The 18,441-nt window shown below is 41.5% G+C and overlaps 1 protein-coding gene across 3 annotated transcripts in view; it reads right to left on the reverse strand.

Annotated features, from left to right (window-relative positions):
• Positions 1–537: 537 nt before the first annotated feature.
• Positions 538–18,441, reverse strand: part of osbpl1a (oxysterol binding protein-like 1A) — a 29,279-nt gene continuing 11,375 nt past the window's right edge. For all 3 annotated transcript variants that reach the window (XM_086115617.1, XM_086115616.1, XM_086115618.1), the window contains 16 exons: positions 17,338–17,475; positions 16,856–16,937; positions 16,327–16,442; positions 15,332–15,485; positions 14,497–14,695; positions 11,082–11,157; positions 10,660–10,794; positions 10,486–10,583; positions 9,507–9,689; positions 9,322–9,429; positions 9,090–9,179; positions 7,012–7,138; positions 5,982–6,089; positions 5,338–5,461; positions 4,385–4,475; positions 538–1,321 (listed from right to left, as the gene is read on the reverse strand). In XM_086115617.1, the coding sequence (XP_085971743.1) occupies positions 1,219–1,321; positions 4,385–4,475; positions 5,338–5,461; positions 5,982–6,089; positions 7,012–7,138; positions 9,090–9,179; positions 9,322–9,429; positions 9,507–9,689; positions 10,486–10,583; positions 10,660–10,794; positions 11,082–11,157; positions 14,497–14,695; positions 15,332–15,485; positions 16,327–16,442; positions 16,856–16,937; positions 17,338–17,475 (1,932 nt within the window). In that variant the 3' untranslated portion in view covers positions 538–1,218. The remainder of the gene's footprint in view (positions 1,322–4,384; positions 4,476–5,337; positions 5,462–5,981; positions 6,090–7,011; positions 7,139–9,089; positions 9,180–9,321; positions 9,430–9,506; positions 9,690–10,485; positions 10,584–10,659; positions 10,795–11,081; positions 11,158–14,496; positions 14,696–15,331; positions 15,486–16,326; positions 16,443–16,855; positions 16,938–17,337; positions 17,476–18,441) is intronic.

Here is an 18,441-nt window from a genome sequence, read left to right on the forward strand (position 1 = left end):
GCCATCAAAACTCGACCTCCACATGCAATGAAAAAAAAAAAAGAAGAAAAAGACAGATTGTTTGCAATGTAGCGTTGCCGATGTACATAATAGAAAGATGTAGAAATTTGCTCGCTATCGAACAAAATCTTCAGGTCAAGTCTGTCTTTGAAGGACAACCTGGAAATGGAGCCTTAAATGGTCACTTCACACAAAAATGGGCGACTTCCCGTGTCTTCTTGGCCATGGATTATTGAGACTTTTTGTGGGTCCAGTCATGATAACGATGCCTACAAAATGTCATGCTGGTGAATCAAAGTGGCTTCAGGGACTGAATTTTCCAGATGGCCGGTTCTGCACTGACCTTGTGGAGTTATCCACATTCATATTTTATGGCAAGTTATCAAACTTCACTTCTGCGCTCTGCCATCACACAAAACTTCAAGCCGTCTTTCATCCAGTGTTCAATCTGTCACACATATTATCCGAAAATTGCTAAATGATGTCATCTGGTAAGCAACATGTCAACTTTGGCATGTAGAATAAAACCCATTTGCGGCAAATTGTCTGATTTAATCCAGTAAATAAAAAGGAATTGAAACAAAAAAAGTTTTCATCGGTTTCCATTGGCCAAAAATGGTCACAACTTACAATTTAATGTCAACAGTATAAAATTGATACATTTAAAGAGCTGAAGTGGGAAAACCGTGAACGGGAAAACCCATCCTGGGAACTTTCATTCCATTTGGAATAACTAAAATAGTTCAAAGAAATGAAGGGAGGTGGCAAAAATTGGCCAGCAAAGAGCCCAGGACACTTTTCAATACAGTTCATTTATTTGCTGTCCTTTGATTTTTACAGGTATACCTAATAAAGTGACCATTTAGTGTCAATAGTAACAATCGTGGATATTGCTCTGGTTCCCCCTTTTTCTATAGATGGAAAAGTAACATGATTTTTTTGCAGCTCAGCAAATTGCGGATGACGATGAGGTCGTTGACGGCTCAGCGTGGGTTTATATCATCCAGACAAACAAGAACGTCAGCGATTTTACAAATATTTAGATAGCAGCCTATTAAAAACAAGACACACACTGACGCACACGTGTGAGCTAAAAGTCGACGGTGATGAACGTTTGTTTAAAAACCCCAGAGATACTGACATTTATAACGCACACCTCGAGAATGTCAAAGCACTTTAAGGCCACAGTTCATGTGTGCGCATTGCTTGTGGAGAATTCTAGTAAATGTCTGGTAGCTGAGGGTACGTCCTGTCCCAGTATCCGCCATTGAAGATCCAGTCCTGCGAGCCGGTGTGGGGATTGGGGCCCAGCTGGAACCACCTGACAACCAACACAAGCAGACGAGCTGTAAGACTCACGACACGGAATGAAAAATTGACTTTATAATTGCTTGTATACAGTATAATAGTTGTGAATTCATGCCCACCCATCCAAGTGTAAAATTACACAACCAAGTCAATTTTCCGTTTGCGATTTATCAAGATATTTCACTTAGTGAGCCCCTTGTGCATAACAGCTTGGAAGATTCAGAGCCACCTTGAAGCGAGAGCTAACTCAGTGTCAGGCACGCAACGCACTTACATGCGAGATCCAACCTGCTGCTGCGAACATACTCTCTGGCGGGACGATAAGAGCCAGCCCATCGAGTGAAATGGCCAAATTCTGGACCGAACACGCGCAATCGCCGGAGAGCGATGCAGCCCATTGCTACGTTCACACTCGCTGGCGAGATCCACTCCATTGCATTGCACGCCCACACCAGTGAGATCGAACAAATTTGCCAGAGAGATCCATCTCACTGTTACGCGTACACTCGCCGGCGAGCTCCATCTTGCTGTTTTGTGCACACCCGCCAGTGGAATCGAGCCTGTTGTTAAGACAAGCACCCGCTGACGAGATTCAAACCACCGTTAGACAGTGTACATACACTCACCGGCGAGATGTTACAGACACACACTAGCCGGCGAACTCCAGCCTGCTGTTTTCATGCCCTCACCAAGAATATCCAACCCACCGGTCTCATTATTTCTTATACATAAATATATACCATAACTTTGTATTCTTAAATGCATCGAAAGAAAAGTAAAGTTATTTTTTGAGCCATATATTTTACAGTTGGCCCCCACTATTTACGATGAATAAGGATCAGGCCGGCTCACGAATAGCAAAAGTCCGCGTGGAAACCGACGCCCATTGTAATTAATTGGTAATCAGCATTTTTTTTTTCCAGCATCAAAAAAATGCAGAACGGTCCCTGATTTAAAACACGCAAGCAAAGGAAGAATATTGTCGAAAGAAGGAAGGGGACATGGATAACTGGATGAAAAGTAAAGCGGATGAGCGATAAAAGCACATTGTTGCCCCCCCCCCCCCCTCCCCCTCCTATGGAACCCATCTCAACAAGAGAGGGGGACACATTTCAAGATGATATCTCAGCGCGGAGGATATGAAAGGCTTTTCTTTCAATTATTTCTGGTGATATCCCATCGCGCATGTCGAGCACGTAGTCGCCAAAGTCTAACCTTGGGCCAAGTGCGCGAGTGTAAAAACAGACAAGGAAGGAGAAATAAACATCCATTTAGCACAAGCGTTTGAAGCAACAAACTGGAGGATAGCTCGACAGTCAACACTCATTATTTGCAGGATCAAGCCCTGATGTGAAAAACAAAAAGTAGACATGCTGAATTAAGGGGGGGGGGGAAGCTTCATTTTTTTTTACAGGCCATAGCTCTGTCTAAAAGAAAAGTAGTGCTTTGCTGATATCTTGTGGCATTGACAGCTTATTGGTGGTATATCCCAATTTAGTTAAGAATTAAAAATAAAATATCGACATTCGGTAAAAATTTGGCCAAGTTGTCATATCGAACACTGCACGTCAGAGTCGACATCAAAGTGCTTTGTAAGTTAACAGCTCTACTTCAATTGGATAAATAAACGCTATCAAATTCATTTCAAATTGTAAATCAGAGACACAAGTTAACCTTTCTAGCCGAGTTCTCCGCACTGAAGTTTGTCATTGTTTTTTTTCCTCTAGCCCATCACATTTTCATAATCCATCCATCCATCCATTGTCCGAACCGCTTGATCCTCACTAGGGTCGCGGGGGGTGCTGGAGCCTATCCCAGCCATCTCCGGGCAGTAGGCGGGGGACACCCTGAATCGGTTGCCAGCCAATCGCAGGGCACACAGAGACGAACAACCATCCACGCCCACACTCACACCTAGGGACAATTTAGAGCGTCCAATCAGCCTGACATGCATGTTTTTGGAATGTGGGAGGAAACCGGAGCCCCCGGAGAAAACCCACGCAGGCCCGGGGAGAACATGCAAACTCCACACAGGGAGGCCGGAGCTGGAATCGAACCCGGTACCTCTGCACTGTGAAGCCGATGTGCTAACCACTGGATTACCGGGCCGCCCCATTTTCATAATAATAATAATAATCATCATAATAACAACATTGATATGAGATGTAATACAGTAACATATTCAGTAGTGTTTAGATTTAGCAACAGGTGAATTGTTTTTTTTTTCTGAAATGTCATGACTTTAAATTACAACGGCTGGTAAAATCCGTACTGCTCAAGTCAAACTTCAAAACAAACAATGAAAATATCACAACAAAAAAAAAGATGTGCTAGACGACGTTGAAAAAAAGAATACAATAAATCGCAATATTGAAGAAATTTATAATTTAGACTATTATTCAAAATCATTCCGCCCGAGGCCAAAGCCATGTCTAATATAATTGTGAGATGGAGTGATTGATTAAAAACAGTATATATACTTCATTAATCCGTCGAAGGATAATCATCAATAGTCTGTCAACTGACTAATTACACTTCAAGGCATCTATTTTAGAAACGATGCTATGTGTGTGTATGTGGCTTGATAACCTATTTATTGACCGTGAAACTTTTTCTGTCTGGAATAACTTTGTCATCTAAGTTTGAGCGCTAAAGGCTAGCTACGCCCTTCTTTGCGAACTACACAAACGATCTCCTGGATGAAGTATCATATTTGAGCCCCCAAGAGCATAATTAACCTTTTCATACAGCTCTGGCGCGAAGAAGAAAGTGAAAGGAGCAGATTGCCAAAAAGTACTCCTCCAAAGACGCTTCCACTGGGAGTAATTAACACAAAATGGCCGCTCATCTTAGCACATTAAACAGAGACAAACGACAGTGGGCACTGTGAATATCAACGATCAATTATGGACCGATTTGTAAAAAAGATGACGACATGGACTCCGGCTGATCCGTCTTGTCACTAACAAAGATGGCCAGTGCTCGTTTAGGCTCCAATTGAAAGACTTCGCATGAATTACAGCGTGCCCGTGAAGTGGAGCCATTCCGAGCAGAAAAATTCATTCAACAAACTCACCTCGTCTTCCACTCGTCATTCGATTTGGAGATTTTCTTGCGGGCGGCCCTCTGCTTCTCCTCCAGTCTTTTCTTCTCCTCGCTGGCCAAGTCTATGGGAACAATAGCATAAGTAAGAATGCCATAAACCGGTGGGAAGCAATTCTATTTTGTACCAAGTAACACCTTAAAAACACACACACACACACAATAATAAAAACAAGCAAAAAAATAATCGGACTTCCGCCATGACCAATTTGAAAATGCAGTAGCATAGTAGGCCTAAGGGTTCACAAAAAACGATAACAATCTAGATCTAGATTATAATCTAGAAAAGCATATTTAACATAATGACTGAATTAGAAATGTACAGCACATAACAACAAAAAAAGTTAGCATTTTACATTTCCTTTGAGCAGCTTTTAAAAATGCAGTTGTTTTTAAAACATAAGCCTCTCCCAAATGTCTTCTTTTTAGGAAAGAGCAACATCAATATTTTGTCATCTTTTGAGGAGAGTGTAACATCTGCAGTTTGTCTTCTTTTTTGGAAAGTGCAAATTGGATTATTATTTATTTATTTTATTTTTTTTTAATGCATCGAGAGTTGAGCACAACAACAGCACAAATTCTTTTTTTTGGAAAGTGCAAATACATAGCTGGGCTTTTTACAAAAGTGCGACAGTTAATTGTGAAACGACAAGATGTCACTTGATGGTAAAAAGAGAGCGTACAAAACACACAGACACACCGATAGACAAAGGTGCCAGGAGGGAGGAGGTAGAAATGTTTTGGAGAAATGAGACGATTGCTCTCCGGTGTCATCATGAAATAATGTCACATCCATGATGCGTGTCACAAATGCACCATCTGCTGAATGATTACCGTCGCAATAAATGTCCACTTCATACTTTACGTTGTCTCCACCACTGCATCACAGTTTTACTGCCGAACAGACGAGTACGATTGAACCGTTACCGATATCGCCGTTCTCCATGGCTCGAATGTCGGGCCTCATCCTGCAGTCCGTGCGAGGAAGGATGCCCTCCATGTCCTCATGCAGCTCATTCAGCTGCATGGCGAAGGACGTGAAGCTGTACATCTGCGAGGGGGTAAATTGGATTCAAGGGCTCTTGTGCATGTTGCAGCGTTATCAAAGATAACGTAAACTAACGAAACAACTCAATCAAATAGTGAAAAAAAACATTTTTATTCACGAAATAAAATTAAAAAGAGAATGCTTTTCAAAAAAACCCCCACAATTTTAGGTTTAATCAGTCTTGCTTCCTATAATGATAGCTAAAATGTCATTTTTTTTGTCTTTGTCAATTCATTTCATTCATTCGTTTTACAGTATTAAGGAAGTCGTTTGGGAATTGTATTTTACATCATCCTATTCCATATTACTTGCAGAGACCTTTTTTTTTTTAACCCTATCATGAACCCTGTAACCTGATAACATGATAAACTGTCAAGTGTATGAATCGCTGTCCCTGAAAGGGTTCATTTTGCACTCAACAAGCACTCCATATGTATATATAAACTCAAACTAATACTAAAACTAATAAAAACGTGATTCTTCTGTCTTTACTGGGGCTCTCGGGTGCGTTTTCTAAGCCCACCTGGGGTGAGTTGGCCGGCCGGGGGGCGATCCTCCACAGCAGCTGGCTGCCGGGAATCACATCCACACTGTCGGGTGCTTGAGAGTGAACGTCCTCCTCGGTGTCACCCTGCACATGGGGCAGCAGGCGTACACTTTTGACATGACATCCATTCAAGTGTGACAGAGTTTAACTCCCTGTCTGAGGTCATTTTACAGACCGACACTTTATCTCCTTGTGAGCAAACATCATCGTCTTCTTACGGAAGTGTAAGATCAGTAGTCGCTCTTCTTTTGAGGGAAAAACGAATCAATGGTTTGTTGTTGACAAAGTGCAGTAAGAGGTGGTCTTCTTCTCTTTAGCGAAGGACGACAACAGCAGTTTGTTTTGGGGGATGTGCAAATCAATAGATGGTCCTCTTTTTAGGAAAGTGCAACTTTTTAAGAAAGTTTTTTTTTTTTAGCAAAGTGCCAATCAACACTTCTCTCTTTTAAAAAGCACAACTTCAACAGTTTGCCTCTTTCTTTTTTAAAATAAAATGCCCTATTTTTAGGAAAGTGGGTTGTGAGTGTGTTTGGTATAAGTGTGTCTGTGCTTGTTCGACATAGTTCTGGATTCATTTCTCATCATTAGTTTGCATACTATAGTTATTTTTGAATTTGTGATCATTATTTTGCATCTTATTATTTGTGCGTTGAAAGGATCCCCTTGAAAATTTGATGGGGCCTCTCAAGGGGTTACCCTTCTTAAAGCAGTCACCTGTCAACCTGTGGTGCAACTGCAGTATTTTGTCTTTTTTTTTAAGAGCGCACAACATGATCCGTTGTCTTTTTTTTTTGTTGAGAAAGTACAACACCAATTGTTTGTCTTCTTTTTAGGAAAGTGCAACATCAGTAGATTGTCTGCTAGCCGAGCTTCATTTTATTTATTCATTTAACGGAAACACTCATTTACACTTACAAACATTAACAATCATGGCCTGTGCAAGCACTCAAGGCTTTTTCTGATCGTATGCGGGTCACAGTAGTGCACTACGGAGTTGTTACTGTACCTTTCTGCTGATGTTTTTGCCTTCTTCTCCTTTCCTGTCGCTTTTCCTGTGAGCCTCCAGGGTAGCTGGATCGATGACGTACAAGCACTCGGTCCACTTGCCGTACAGCGCGCACAGCTTCTTTTTGCTTTTGGGTGCAAAATGAAAGCACATGCGGGCCCAAAGTCATTCTTTTCGCTTGTTTTACTTGCTCGGTGGTGACAAGGTAACGCAAGGCAACTGTCATTATCAATATTTGTGGCTCTCACCAAGGAATGTCGCAAAATGCACGATCGGTAGCGGTCTCACGGTCAACTGGGTTAAGCGCCGAGAAAAAAAAGAAAAGAATAATAAGCAAACAATAGAACCCAGCTGTTTTGGCCTTTTCCAATCAACCATCTGCTCCTCTGTTTTTGTTTCTTTCCTTTTTTTCCCTACTTGCCTGCCCTTCCTAGAGTTTTGAATTTTAATTGCGTTCATCTACAAAGTAAAGTTTTTCTTCATTTTAGGAAAGTGCAACATTTCGCCAGGCATAACATGAACTGTATCTTTTTTGTTTGTTTGTTTTTTGAACAACAATGCAACATCAATAGTTATCTTTTCTTTTTTAAGAAATTGCAACATCAATTGTTTGCTTTCTTTTGAGTGAAGCGCGAAATCAGTAGTTTCTCTTCTTTTTGGTTGAGTAAATAAATAGGTTACTACTTGGTAGGAAGATATGACAACAATAGTTTTTCTCCATCTTAAGAGAGTGAATTATGAATGCTTTGTCTTCTTTTTAGGAAAGTATAACATCAATAGGTTGTCTTTTTTTTTTTTAATAGCAAAGCACCATTAATATTTTTGTCTTCTTTTTGACAGAGTGCAACATCCATCGTTTATCTTTTCCTTCGCAGTATACAAAATGAATAGTTTAGTCTTTTTGCAAAAGTCCAACATCAACAGTTGCTATTTTTACGACAAGCCCAAAATTATGGCCATGGTTTCTCTTATTTTTGGCTGAGGACATCAAGAGTTTTTCTTCTTTTTCATAAGATGTAAAATCAGTAGTTTGTCTTATTTTTGGGCAACTACATGAATAGTTATGTGTAACATAACAAAACATGTGTACCACATCAGCCTTTGTTGCCCGGGCATGTCAGCATGTGTACGCCTGGCCTCTTCCCAAGGAATATCGCAGATTTACACATTCGGCGGTGGTATCACAGTCAACGGCTTTAAATGCTCCACAAACCTTCCCCAAACGTTGCATTTTAATCTCGCATTCTCCAGCGAGCCATGTGTTCCGCGTAATTCCGACATTCCTCTTTTAATCCCACTTGGCTGCTTTTCTCGCAGTCGCGGAATTGAATTCAGATCGTGACGTTGGAGAGCCGCGTCTCAAGTCAAATGATTGACTAATTGCGCGTTAATTAATAATATGGGTTGGAGTTCAGCCAAAGCACTTCACGCTGCCGGTTTTGATTTGCAAATGATTTCAGTTAAGTATACTTAAAGCACATTCAATCACGCCGGCTCAGAAATATAATGGAGCATGAGGATATTTGGATTCGCTTTTAATAAGCACCAGTTGGATTCGCTGCAAAGTCTTTAATCTGAATCACTTGAAAGCGAGAGTGATGACGACGGCACTTCCCCCACGATGCGCAAGGGTTCATAAATAACGAAAGTACACGAGGAATGATTAAAGTGTGATTAAAAAAGACGATGAAAAGGATTTTGGATGTGTTTACAAATGGCGGCAATTAAACAGCAAGCTGTTCCACATTCATTTAGACACTGGTTTGCGTGACAGTTGAGTTTAAAAAAAAAAGTTGGATCTTTTCGAGGTAAAAAAACTTATGGGAAGTCAAGTTAGAATTTGCACATAAAGATGCTTTTTTTTTCAAAGATAGAAAGCTAGATTTTCACCTTAAAAGTTGCAATATTATGATAAAGTATTTTTTTTCAATAAATACAATGTAAATGTATGTATGCATTCGTATATGTGTATACCTGCGCAACACAATCGCACGAAAAATGGCGCAAACTCGTGCTTTTTATTTTCACTTACGGCAATTAAACAACACACTGTTAAACATTGATTTATGTCTGTGTACCTTTTGTCCAAAATGTAGCCTTCAACTTTGTGCAGTTCTTTGCCAAAAAAACCACACGGCTTGAAGTTGAGGCAGCATTTTTCGCCAGTTCTGCATAAAACACACAGACGCAAAGAGCAAAACGCCTTCAGGGCGTAAACGGTGGCCAGTACTTTCATTCACTGTTCAGCCGCTGCTGTGGTTAGCATTAGCAATAGCATCTCTGAACCAGTACCGACACACATCTACTTACTTGTGGTTGATCACCTCCACACATCCATACTGCTCAATCCACAGCTGGCCCACGATGATGTTGTGCACGCAGCACGTGGGGTTGGTCCACGTGTACGCTTCATTGTGCCTGCGCAGCAAACCAAAGCCTTTTAATGTTACGTTAGGAAGAGAAAGGACGTGGTGGCGAATTTTAGCCATCCTCACTCGGGCAGCTCCAACGTGAGGATTCCTTGAGGCTCGGCTTGCATACTCTTCCCCCAGAACTTGAGTTTGGGGTAGATGGAGCCGTGGAAGACAAAGTCCTGCCGGAGGCCCTCGGCGTGGAAGGCGCTGATGGGAGGGTGGTGGCTCACCTGCTCCGATACGAGCCGAAAACCCAAGTCCTCCCTGGATTGATGACATTCAAGTCGTGATTCTCAGATGGAGGGCTTACTCCAGTCATATGCGACATGAGTCCAACTTAATTTTAGGGCTTGAGTTTTGCTTAGGAAAAAGACTTGAGTTTGTGAATATGTATGTTTCCGACCCACCCGTGATAAGTAAAAAAATATTGTGACTATAAACATTTTTAAACTAATTTTAATTTTTCCACACACATAAAACACATTTAAACTTACTAAAACACACTTTGAAAGGTATTCCTGAGAGCCTGCTATCACTCTCGCAATCAAGAAATGGTTCTTAACATCACTTTGAGGAATCAAAAAGCTCTCTCAATAAGAGGCACAATCTGTTGTTTTTTTTGGGGGTAAATCTTAGTTGAAATTTCCTGTAAAATTGACACAAAACAAAATTAAAATGTACATATTTAAATACCAAAATGTTCAAACAACGCAGATAGCAAACATCCAAGCTTTAATGCTAACATATAATGTGAAGCGCCATAGGCAGGCTAATATGAATTAGCATAGATCCAAAAGTGATTCTATTCTGCAACCGCAAATTAAATATTGTATATTTAAACACCAAAATGTTCAAACAACTCAGATGGTGAAAGTCTGCTAGCTTAATGCTGACATATAATGTGAACTGCCATAGAGGGTGATTAAAAACCTTCAAACAACAGCGGTGCTATTTTTATTTGACGGTTTGGTATGAGATTGTTTGAATGTAAAATGTGTTCCTTGGCTCAAAAAAGGGTGGGAAATATTGGATTCAAGGACTGCATTGATTTCCCCTTCACCTGACCAATTCGTAGGTTTCTCCAAGCAGCGGGTTGAAGGGCTTGCCTGTCCTCTCCCATTGCGATGCCACCGCAGACACCACAAAGGCCGCGACGGACTGACAAGAAAGGTTGAGCAATCAGCATTCTGTTTATTTTGCTGACTGGGCTCGTATGTTTTGGGATCTTCTTTACCTTCATCCTGTCAAGGGAGTCCATGGTGGCGTTGGCTTGCCGGATAAGGTACGTGTGCTCCATGTATTCGGTCAGGCGCTGCAAGAAGCTGAGCGGCTCGTTGAAGATCACCGGCATGGCGATTTTGGAGAGCTCCTGGAAGCCACGCCGGGGAGGGGGAGGTTCATTAAGCAGTGTTGCTCTTGGCAGGCATCTTAAAATTCGTCTTTTGGATTAAAATGCTCATTAGTTTTAGTCACATTTCAGTCATTTGTATCGGTGGTAGTTTCAGCCCGGCTTTAGTTCACGAAAACTCAAAGGTTTTTAAGTCTACTTTGATGAAAACAATACTGCCAGACTACACAGGGGCCAAATGAGGAAAGTTATACAGAACACAGCTGTCATGAAACAAATTGACTTGCATGCTGAGAATATTTTCTCACCATTCCGATGCAGTTTCTGAGAATACTCCAAATGCTGAAGTCATTTCTTGAAAACATGGGTGCAGGCAAACTAGTCCTGAAACCATAATATCCATGCATTAAAAGAAAACATAATGTGCATTTTTTTGGAATATTATGTAGATGGTAAATCAGATTGTTGGGAGGGTATTAAATCACATAATTTCAAGAAACTGCTGTATTACGAGAATATTTAGCTTCTGTGCTAAAATGAAGAAAAATCATATTGATTTAGTATTGTATTTGTTTGTTTCAGTGTATTTTATTTTACAAAAAAAAAAAATGCATTGCAAAGGCCCCGGTCTAAAAAGCACCACCTGCCTTTGGTGTTTCGTCTTTGTATTATATACTGCCCCCGGTGGTTGAGAAGGGCACATCACAAGAAGCGCCATTGAAAACAATAAATGACGATACATAAACTTTTGAATTCTTTAGGTGATATTAAATGATTCCTGTATTTTTTTTAAATAAAGTACAAGACTGCATCCTTATTATTTTTCTCATTTAAAAATCAAGTTACAAACATTTCTTTTTGTGTTTTCCAGGGGCAAGTATGGATGAATGGTCGTTCCATTCATTTCGATTGAGAAAGTTGATTTGAGTGTTTCCACTTGAATACTCGGCTTTCAACACAACCCCCGATGATTGACACAGAAAATGACTCTCAGCTGACTGCTCTTATTTGGTTAAACATCACAGACGCACATCAGCTGGAGGCGTCATATCTTATTTAAAGCTTGGCCCGCTAAGGAGACCTTTCATGTATTGAGCGACACCACTGCAACAAAACCTGGCGGTGCTTGTATGATGTGTAGCCTGCTGCGCTATAAGTCCTAGGATGTCCATTGGGCCAGCCAGGTCTACCCCATTCTTGCAACGCTGTCAAAGGATAAAGAATAGCAATTGAAGCTGCTTCTAAACCCAGAGCAGTGATTCAATTTCCAGACAAAGTCTTCCCAGTCTTGTACTTCGGTGCTATTTTGTGGGATCATTTCCTTCGTATGTCTCAAGGGAACCGTAACCGGAGCAATTTTATGAGGATGTAGGTTTCTAATGCAGCGGATAGGGACCGGCCTGGCCAGCCCGCAAGAAGTGAAAATCTGCGTAAAACTCAACTCACTTTTATTTGCAGAGCACTTTTAAAAACAACCATAGGTGCATCTGAGGTGCTGGACATAAAGTAAAAGTCAGACGTACAAAAACAAAGACAGTTAAAACGATAACATCATAAAAAACAGCAAACACAATAAAACACTGCTTAGTCGAAAACCAAATAATAAAAATGTGTTTTAAGAAGGCTTAAAATGGACAGAGGTGGCTTGCCTAATGTTTAGCGGGATATACAGTAATTCCAAAGAGAGGGACTAGCAACAGAAAAAAGCTCAATCTGCTCTGAGTTGACACTTAGTTTTTGGTACCTCCAGGACATCTGACCTGAGGCACCGGCATTGTGCATTGGGGTGGAGTTCGGGTGGAGCGAGATTACAAGATCTGAAAAAAATAAAAGAGTCTAAAAATTAACTCTAAAGTGTACAGGGAGCCAATGAAGGGAGGCCAAAATGTGAGTTATATGCACCCTCCTATGAGCTCCAGTTCGGAGGTGAGTAGCATCATTTTGGAACAACTTGAGGGAGGACTCGCTGATTCCAAAATAAAGTGCATTATAGTAACCCAGCCGAGATGTAACAAAGGCAGGGATCACTATTTCTAAGTGTTGATGTGAAAGGAGAGGCTTTACTTTCAGCAGCTGTCTAAAAAAAAAGTTGGATTTAACAACAGCACCAATTTGCCGGACCAATTTAAAACCAAAGTTTGAGACTGTTGGCCCAGGTGGCCCAAATCAACAGGGTGGGATGTAAAAGGACCACTGGTACTAAACACCACAACTTCTGTTTCGTTTTCATGAAAATTTAAGTTCAGCCCCATCCAGGTTTTGATTTCCTTGAGACAGCACAAAAGTGGCCTAAAGGAGAAAGCGTCCTTTTAGCTTAGCAGGACATACTGTCACTCTGACTCTCACCCACATAGGAGTGAAAGGAAATACCATGCTTTCTTAAGTTGGACTGAGGGTCAGCAAATACAGTAAAAACAGCAGGGGCCTCAAAATTGAACCCTGTGGAACACCATACGAGTGGTGAGGAGTTGGACTCGGATCAGCCAAGATTGACAAAAAAAAGTCCTGCCTGCAAAGGAGGATCTAAACCACCCCTAACCCATCAGAATACTGTAGTCGACCATATTTATCGCGAACTGACAAAACCTGCCTCTAATTGACATCCATTACAATTGCACAAAACAAAATTCTTCTTGAATAAGCAGGAATATACTGGACAGGCAATGAGCAGTTTCTTGAAGTTATTGTCTTCATGGCAGTGTTGGCGTACGACAAAGTATTTGTCCAAATAACTGTGATGGATATTGTTGCATCAGACTTGACATGACGCATATACAGTATGTGCATGTTGAGCCGGCTCATTAAAAGCTACCTGCAAGGAGCGGTCAACAAAGCTGACTGATTCCTGCCTAACGCCGAACCCGCATCAATATTTAAACAGTTTAGACAAAGACACCTGTCCTTTCCGTGTCGCTCTTCAGGGGCACCGCTGCCGTAAATTATTCAGCGCATCAAGCGGAAAGAGCCGAGTGGCTGAAATAAATAAGAGGAGCGAAGTTGGTGATGAGGAATTTCGAAAGTAATCATTGGCTTGTCCAAAAAAAAAAAAAAATGAAAATTTGTAATTTCCAAAAATAAAGTTAGCTGTTAATTCTTGTTTTTTTTTCGGGTATTTGGAGATTTTAAAGTTGCATATTGTGGGAAAATTCATAATGTTACAGAACAGATACATTTTAAATCTAAAAAATGTATGTTTTCGAAAAAAGTTCTGTGTTTTGTTCAACGGAGATGTTGGCACTATTGGACAGTCTGCGCTGGTGCGGCTGGATGGATGGCTGGTGAGGCTGAGGATGAAGATGAGGAGAAAGGAGGGTCAGCGTGCAGCACGGATGTATATTTGGACCTGAGAGTCGGCACTTGGAATTGGAAGCGGATTTACATGGGACAGCAGAAGTGAACCAATCTCTTTTTTCGTCAATGGACGCCACCGTTTCTTGTTTATTTTCAAACTTAGCTTGTAACAGCCGTGTGCACATTTTGAGCATGACGTCTCTGATCCACCCCGCCTACTGCCCGAAGATATCTGGGATAGGCTCCAGCACACCCACGGCACCCTCGTGAGGATAAGCGGATTAGAAAATGGATGGATGACTTTATTTCGTAATATATTAATAATATTCCCCTAAATTAGGTGGGTTTAGTGTGTGTGTGTGTGTGTGTGTGTGTGTGTGTGTGATGAAAGACTCGAGCATCTCATTTGGAACGCCAGCGTGCACCGCTGACCTGTACTTGGTGATCCCATTGGGTTGCGTCTGCTGGTCGTTGCCATGGAGATCGCCCTGCGCCATGCTGTCGGGGCGACTGCTGCTGCTGCCGCTGCTGCTGCCAAACATGACGCCACCTTCCTTCTCCTCCTCCTCTTCCTCGAAGGAACGACTCGCCACCGTCTCAAAGCCACTCAGAGAGAGCTCAGAGTCTGAACCTGCCGGAACAGTTTTTTGGGGTTATTATTATTATTTTTTTTGGTAAGAACGTTTTGGGGAAAATGTATAAAATCTCATTATTAAAAAAAAAAGAAAACACATAACATGATGAGCATGAATGGGATTTTTCAAAGTTACCAAATTGGATACATGTGAAAAAGGTTGCAATCTTACAAAAATAAAATATGATCAAATCAAACGATTAAAAAAGTTAGATTACTATGATAAAGTTAGAAGGCACATTTTTTCAAGAAAAAAAAAAGATGTAATATGATGAGAATATTTGTTCAGTTTTTTTTCAATGTAGGTGAAACATTTTCACAAAAAAAGAAAGAAACATTGCATCAGATTAAAGTGCTTTTTCAAGTCATTTTTTTCAATTAAAAAATAGATTTGAAGTCAAAATTTAAAAAGTATAATAAGTTGCACATTTTCAAGTAGAAAGTCGTAATATTAGAATCAAATCAGATTTTTTTTCTTTAGAAGTGGTACATTATCGCGAAAACATGACGTAACATTAAAGTGGGATTTTTTTTTTCGAGATTTAAAAAAAAAAAGCGCTTTTTAAATTTTTCTTCTTGCATTTATATACATTTCAGATTTTATGCCCCAAAATGTCATCCTACGAAACTGACCAGACACGGCGTCGTGGAACTCATCGTCGCTGAGGCCGCTGGAGCCCTTGACGACCACCTGCTCCAGCTCGTGGTGCTCGGTGGCAAGCGTCTGGAGCGCTTCCGACAGGATCTTATTCTTCTCCACCTCCAGCTCCAATTTCATGCTATGCACCTGCACACCCACAATGAAACGCTATCCAGTATTCCGTGTATACACTGAGAGGAAAACAAACATTAAGAGGCAACATCAAGATTAAGAGCATGAGTCATATTTTCTGAATATATGTAATATGACAAGAAAAATGCTGAAGTTCAATGAGGACAAAGGCCATTTTTTAACAAGTGAATTTCTTTTCGGTTTGGAGATGATTTCCCATCTTTTGAATATACACCCTGCTGCTTCATTCACACTCGGCAGCGTCGTGTGTGCGGGCGCCGAGATGGAGAATATTCGGCATATTCCTGTTTAGAGCTAGCCTAATTGTGAGAAAATCCGAGGAGGCGGGTCGTGTGCCTTTTATGCCTACGCACGCCTCGGTTGAAAAGGTTTCGCCCAGCTGAGCCGAGGAGGCCCGGGGCCAAGGTGTCAGGACTCCGAAAGCTGCGATCCGGCTCTTCCGCTGGATGATCTGGCAGCTTGTTTGGTCTCTAATGAGCAAGCTAATTCATTCCTGTTTTTTTTTTTTTTTCCTTCCCCAACACCAAACTCTGGAAACGAGGCATGAATGACACCGTTGTCGCTGCAGATGGTGGCCGATCTGCTCGAAACAAACACTATCGGAGGTTTAGCTGTGTTTGTGTGCAGCGAGACTAAAACGGACATTTCATTAGGCACCCTGCTGAACGCTGAACAACAAAATATTTAGTTGATGTTTAATGGGCTGGTGGAATAGATTATTGGCATTTCCAATCATTTGAATGAGAAGTGATAACGCAGGGTTTCTCTGTATCCGTTTTTTTGCTGCTGTTGTCTGTTTTCGATATGGAACGAAGTGTGTAGCGGCGTAACTCACCACTTCCTGTTTGGAGACCAGCCCGAGACAGACGGCAAGGTAAGAACCGGTCTCTCCCGACAGGTTGCGGATGGCCTGCAGCTTCTCCATCGTGAAGGAGGAAAACTCCTGGAGAACTGAACCGGGGCAACAGCGGAATGGACCAATTTTAAACTTTTTTTTTTTTTTTTTTGCTGCAAATTTCATGTATTCTGACATTTTGCAGTCATTCATTTGGTGTGGCTCCAAATCAGGGCGGTTGACCCTTGGCTGAGGTTTGCCCTCTATCGAGTGCCACTCCGCTACCAGTTGAAAACGTGTTCATTGAAAATAACTTGGTGACAGATTTTTGCGAGCATTTTCCTAAATTCCCGCATATTAGCCAGCGCATTCCCGTATCTGCTCGATGCCGATTGCTTGCCCTTGGTGGAGGTCTGCTCTCGTCTGAGTGCCACTCAGCCTTATCAGAAGATTATAGCCGCAGCGCGGCTGCTCGTATCCTGCCGGGTTATTTCAATAAATGTGAAATAAAAGTTGTTGTCGTCGTTACCTTGTGGCACTCCGTCAGTCTTGACGGCGGACAGGAAAGCTTCCACTTCCTGCTCAAGCCTGACGTGGCTCGCCTGCGCCTCCTGCATCGGCAGACACAAACCAACATGATTTTGAAACCTTTATGTTTTGAAAGCCTCATTTGGATCCCAAATTTGAAGCCCTAACACTTCATTTTGAAACTCTGATCTAGGCTTGGTTGTCCTATCCTACTTTCAAACCCGAACCGTTATTTGAAACCATAATCCAAAACTCAAGCTGTGTCTTGAAAGTCGAAAAAAAAAAAAAGTCTAACCCTTGAAATTGAAGAAACCCTCAGTCTAACCCTTGAAGCCATGACAAAAAAAAATAATAATAATAACCCTAATCACGAGTGGAGTTGTGAGTGCGGGGCTTTCCGCAGCGTGATCCTCGCACCACATTGGGTTTGTCTAATGACTGTAATCGCTGGTTTGCTGTTGTTTGTTTGTGTGCGTTTGCCACCTGCAGGGCGTCGGCGATCCGACCCAGCGAGTTGCCTTCCTCCTCTTCCTCGTCTTCGTCGTCCTCGCGGCTGTCCTGCTCCTGGGAGCAATAGTGCGTGCTGAAGGCCGAATGCTCGTCCAAAGCATCCAGCCAAGCCTGCGAGTCGACAATGGTGGGGGGGGGGTTCCATGCAAAACGAGAAGAAAAATCAAACCCTGGCACGAAACACAATTTGAAACTGGCTTCGAACTTGAAAATTCTAACCTTGTTTGAAAACATTTTCTTAGCGCTAACCCTGTTTTGAAATTTCGAAACTCTAACCAAGGCTTTGAACCAGTGGTGTCAAACATACGGCCCGCGGACCGGAACCGGCCCGCAAGGAGGTTTGCTCAGGCCCGCGGGATAATTCAAAAGTGAAAAAAATGCATAAAAGACACGGAATTAATATTTGTAATAAGGTGCAATTAATGGAATATCCGCTAGGGGGACACACTGTTTTGATCAGAGTAAAAGACAACATTGTTTTGATCAGAGAAAAAGGCAACAGCCGCCTCAGTCTGTCACTGAGACAGACCCAACACAGCAGACGCTATCACATTTGAATACTTTATTCTTTACACATTTAATAGCACTCTCCTGAGTTTGTAAGGTGTAGGCAGGGATTACATTTAGATTTTATATGCACGTGAAAATGGTTTAAAAATTCCTCTCTTTATAAATCTCGTCTAATCAAATAAAAGTGCATTACTATATTTTTCAATACCAATTACTTGTTAACGTTGTGTGCCTTTGAACAATCCGTGGGATCAGTTGCAATACATATATGTGAATGATAAAAGTAAATTGCACATTTGCCTAAGGAAATCTAAGGAGCTTCATGAAATGTTTTGTAAAAGATATGTTCATTACATTTCAACATTTTCCGAATGTTCTTGTGCTTCTTTAGACCACAACAAAGGAAAGACATTATTTTGGTTATTTATAGCAGAGTACGGTATAATTTTAATGGTCCGGCCTACTTTACATCTACCGAGGCCGCATGCGGCCCACAATGTGAAATGAGTTTGACACCCCTGCTTTAAACCCTAATTTGAAACCTTATTTAGAAACGCTAACACTGGC

The sequence above is a fragment of the Hippocampus guttulatus genome, chromosome 7 (assembly GCF_054856545.1).
Source record: "Hippocampus guttulatus isolate MCC_2025c chromosome 7, RoL_Hgut_1.0, whole genome shotgun sequence".
Taxonomy (NCBI): domain Eukaryota; kingdom Metazoa; phylum Chordata; class Actinopteri; order Syngnathiformes; family Syngnathidae; genus Hippocampus; species Hippocampus guttulatus.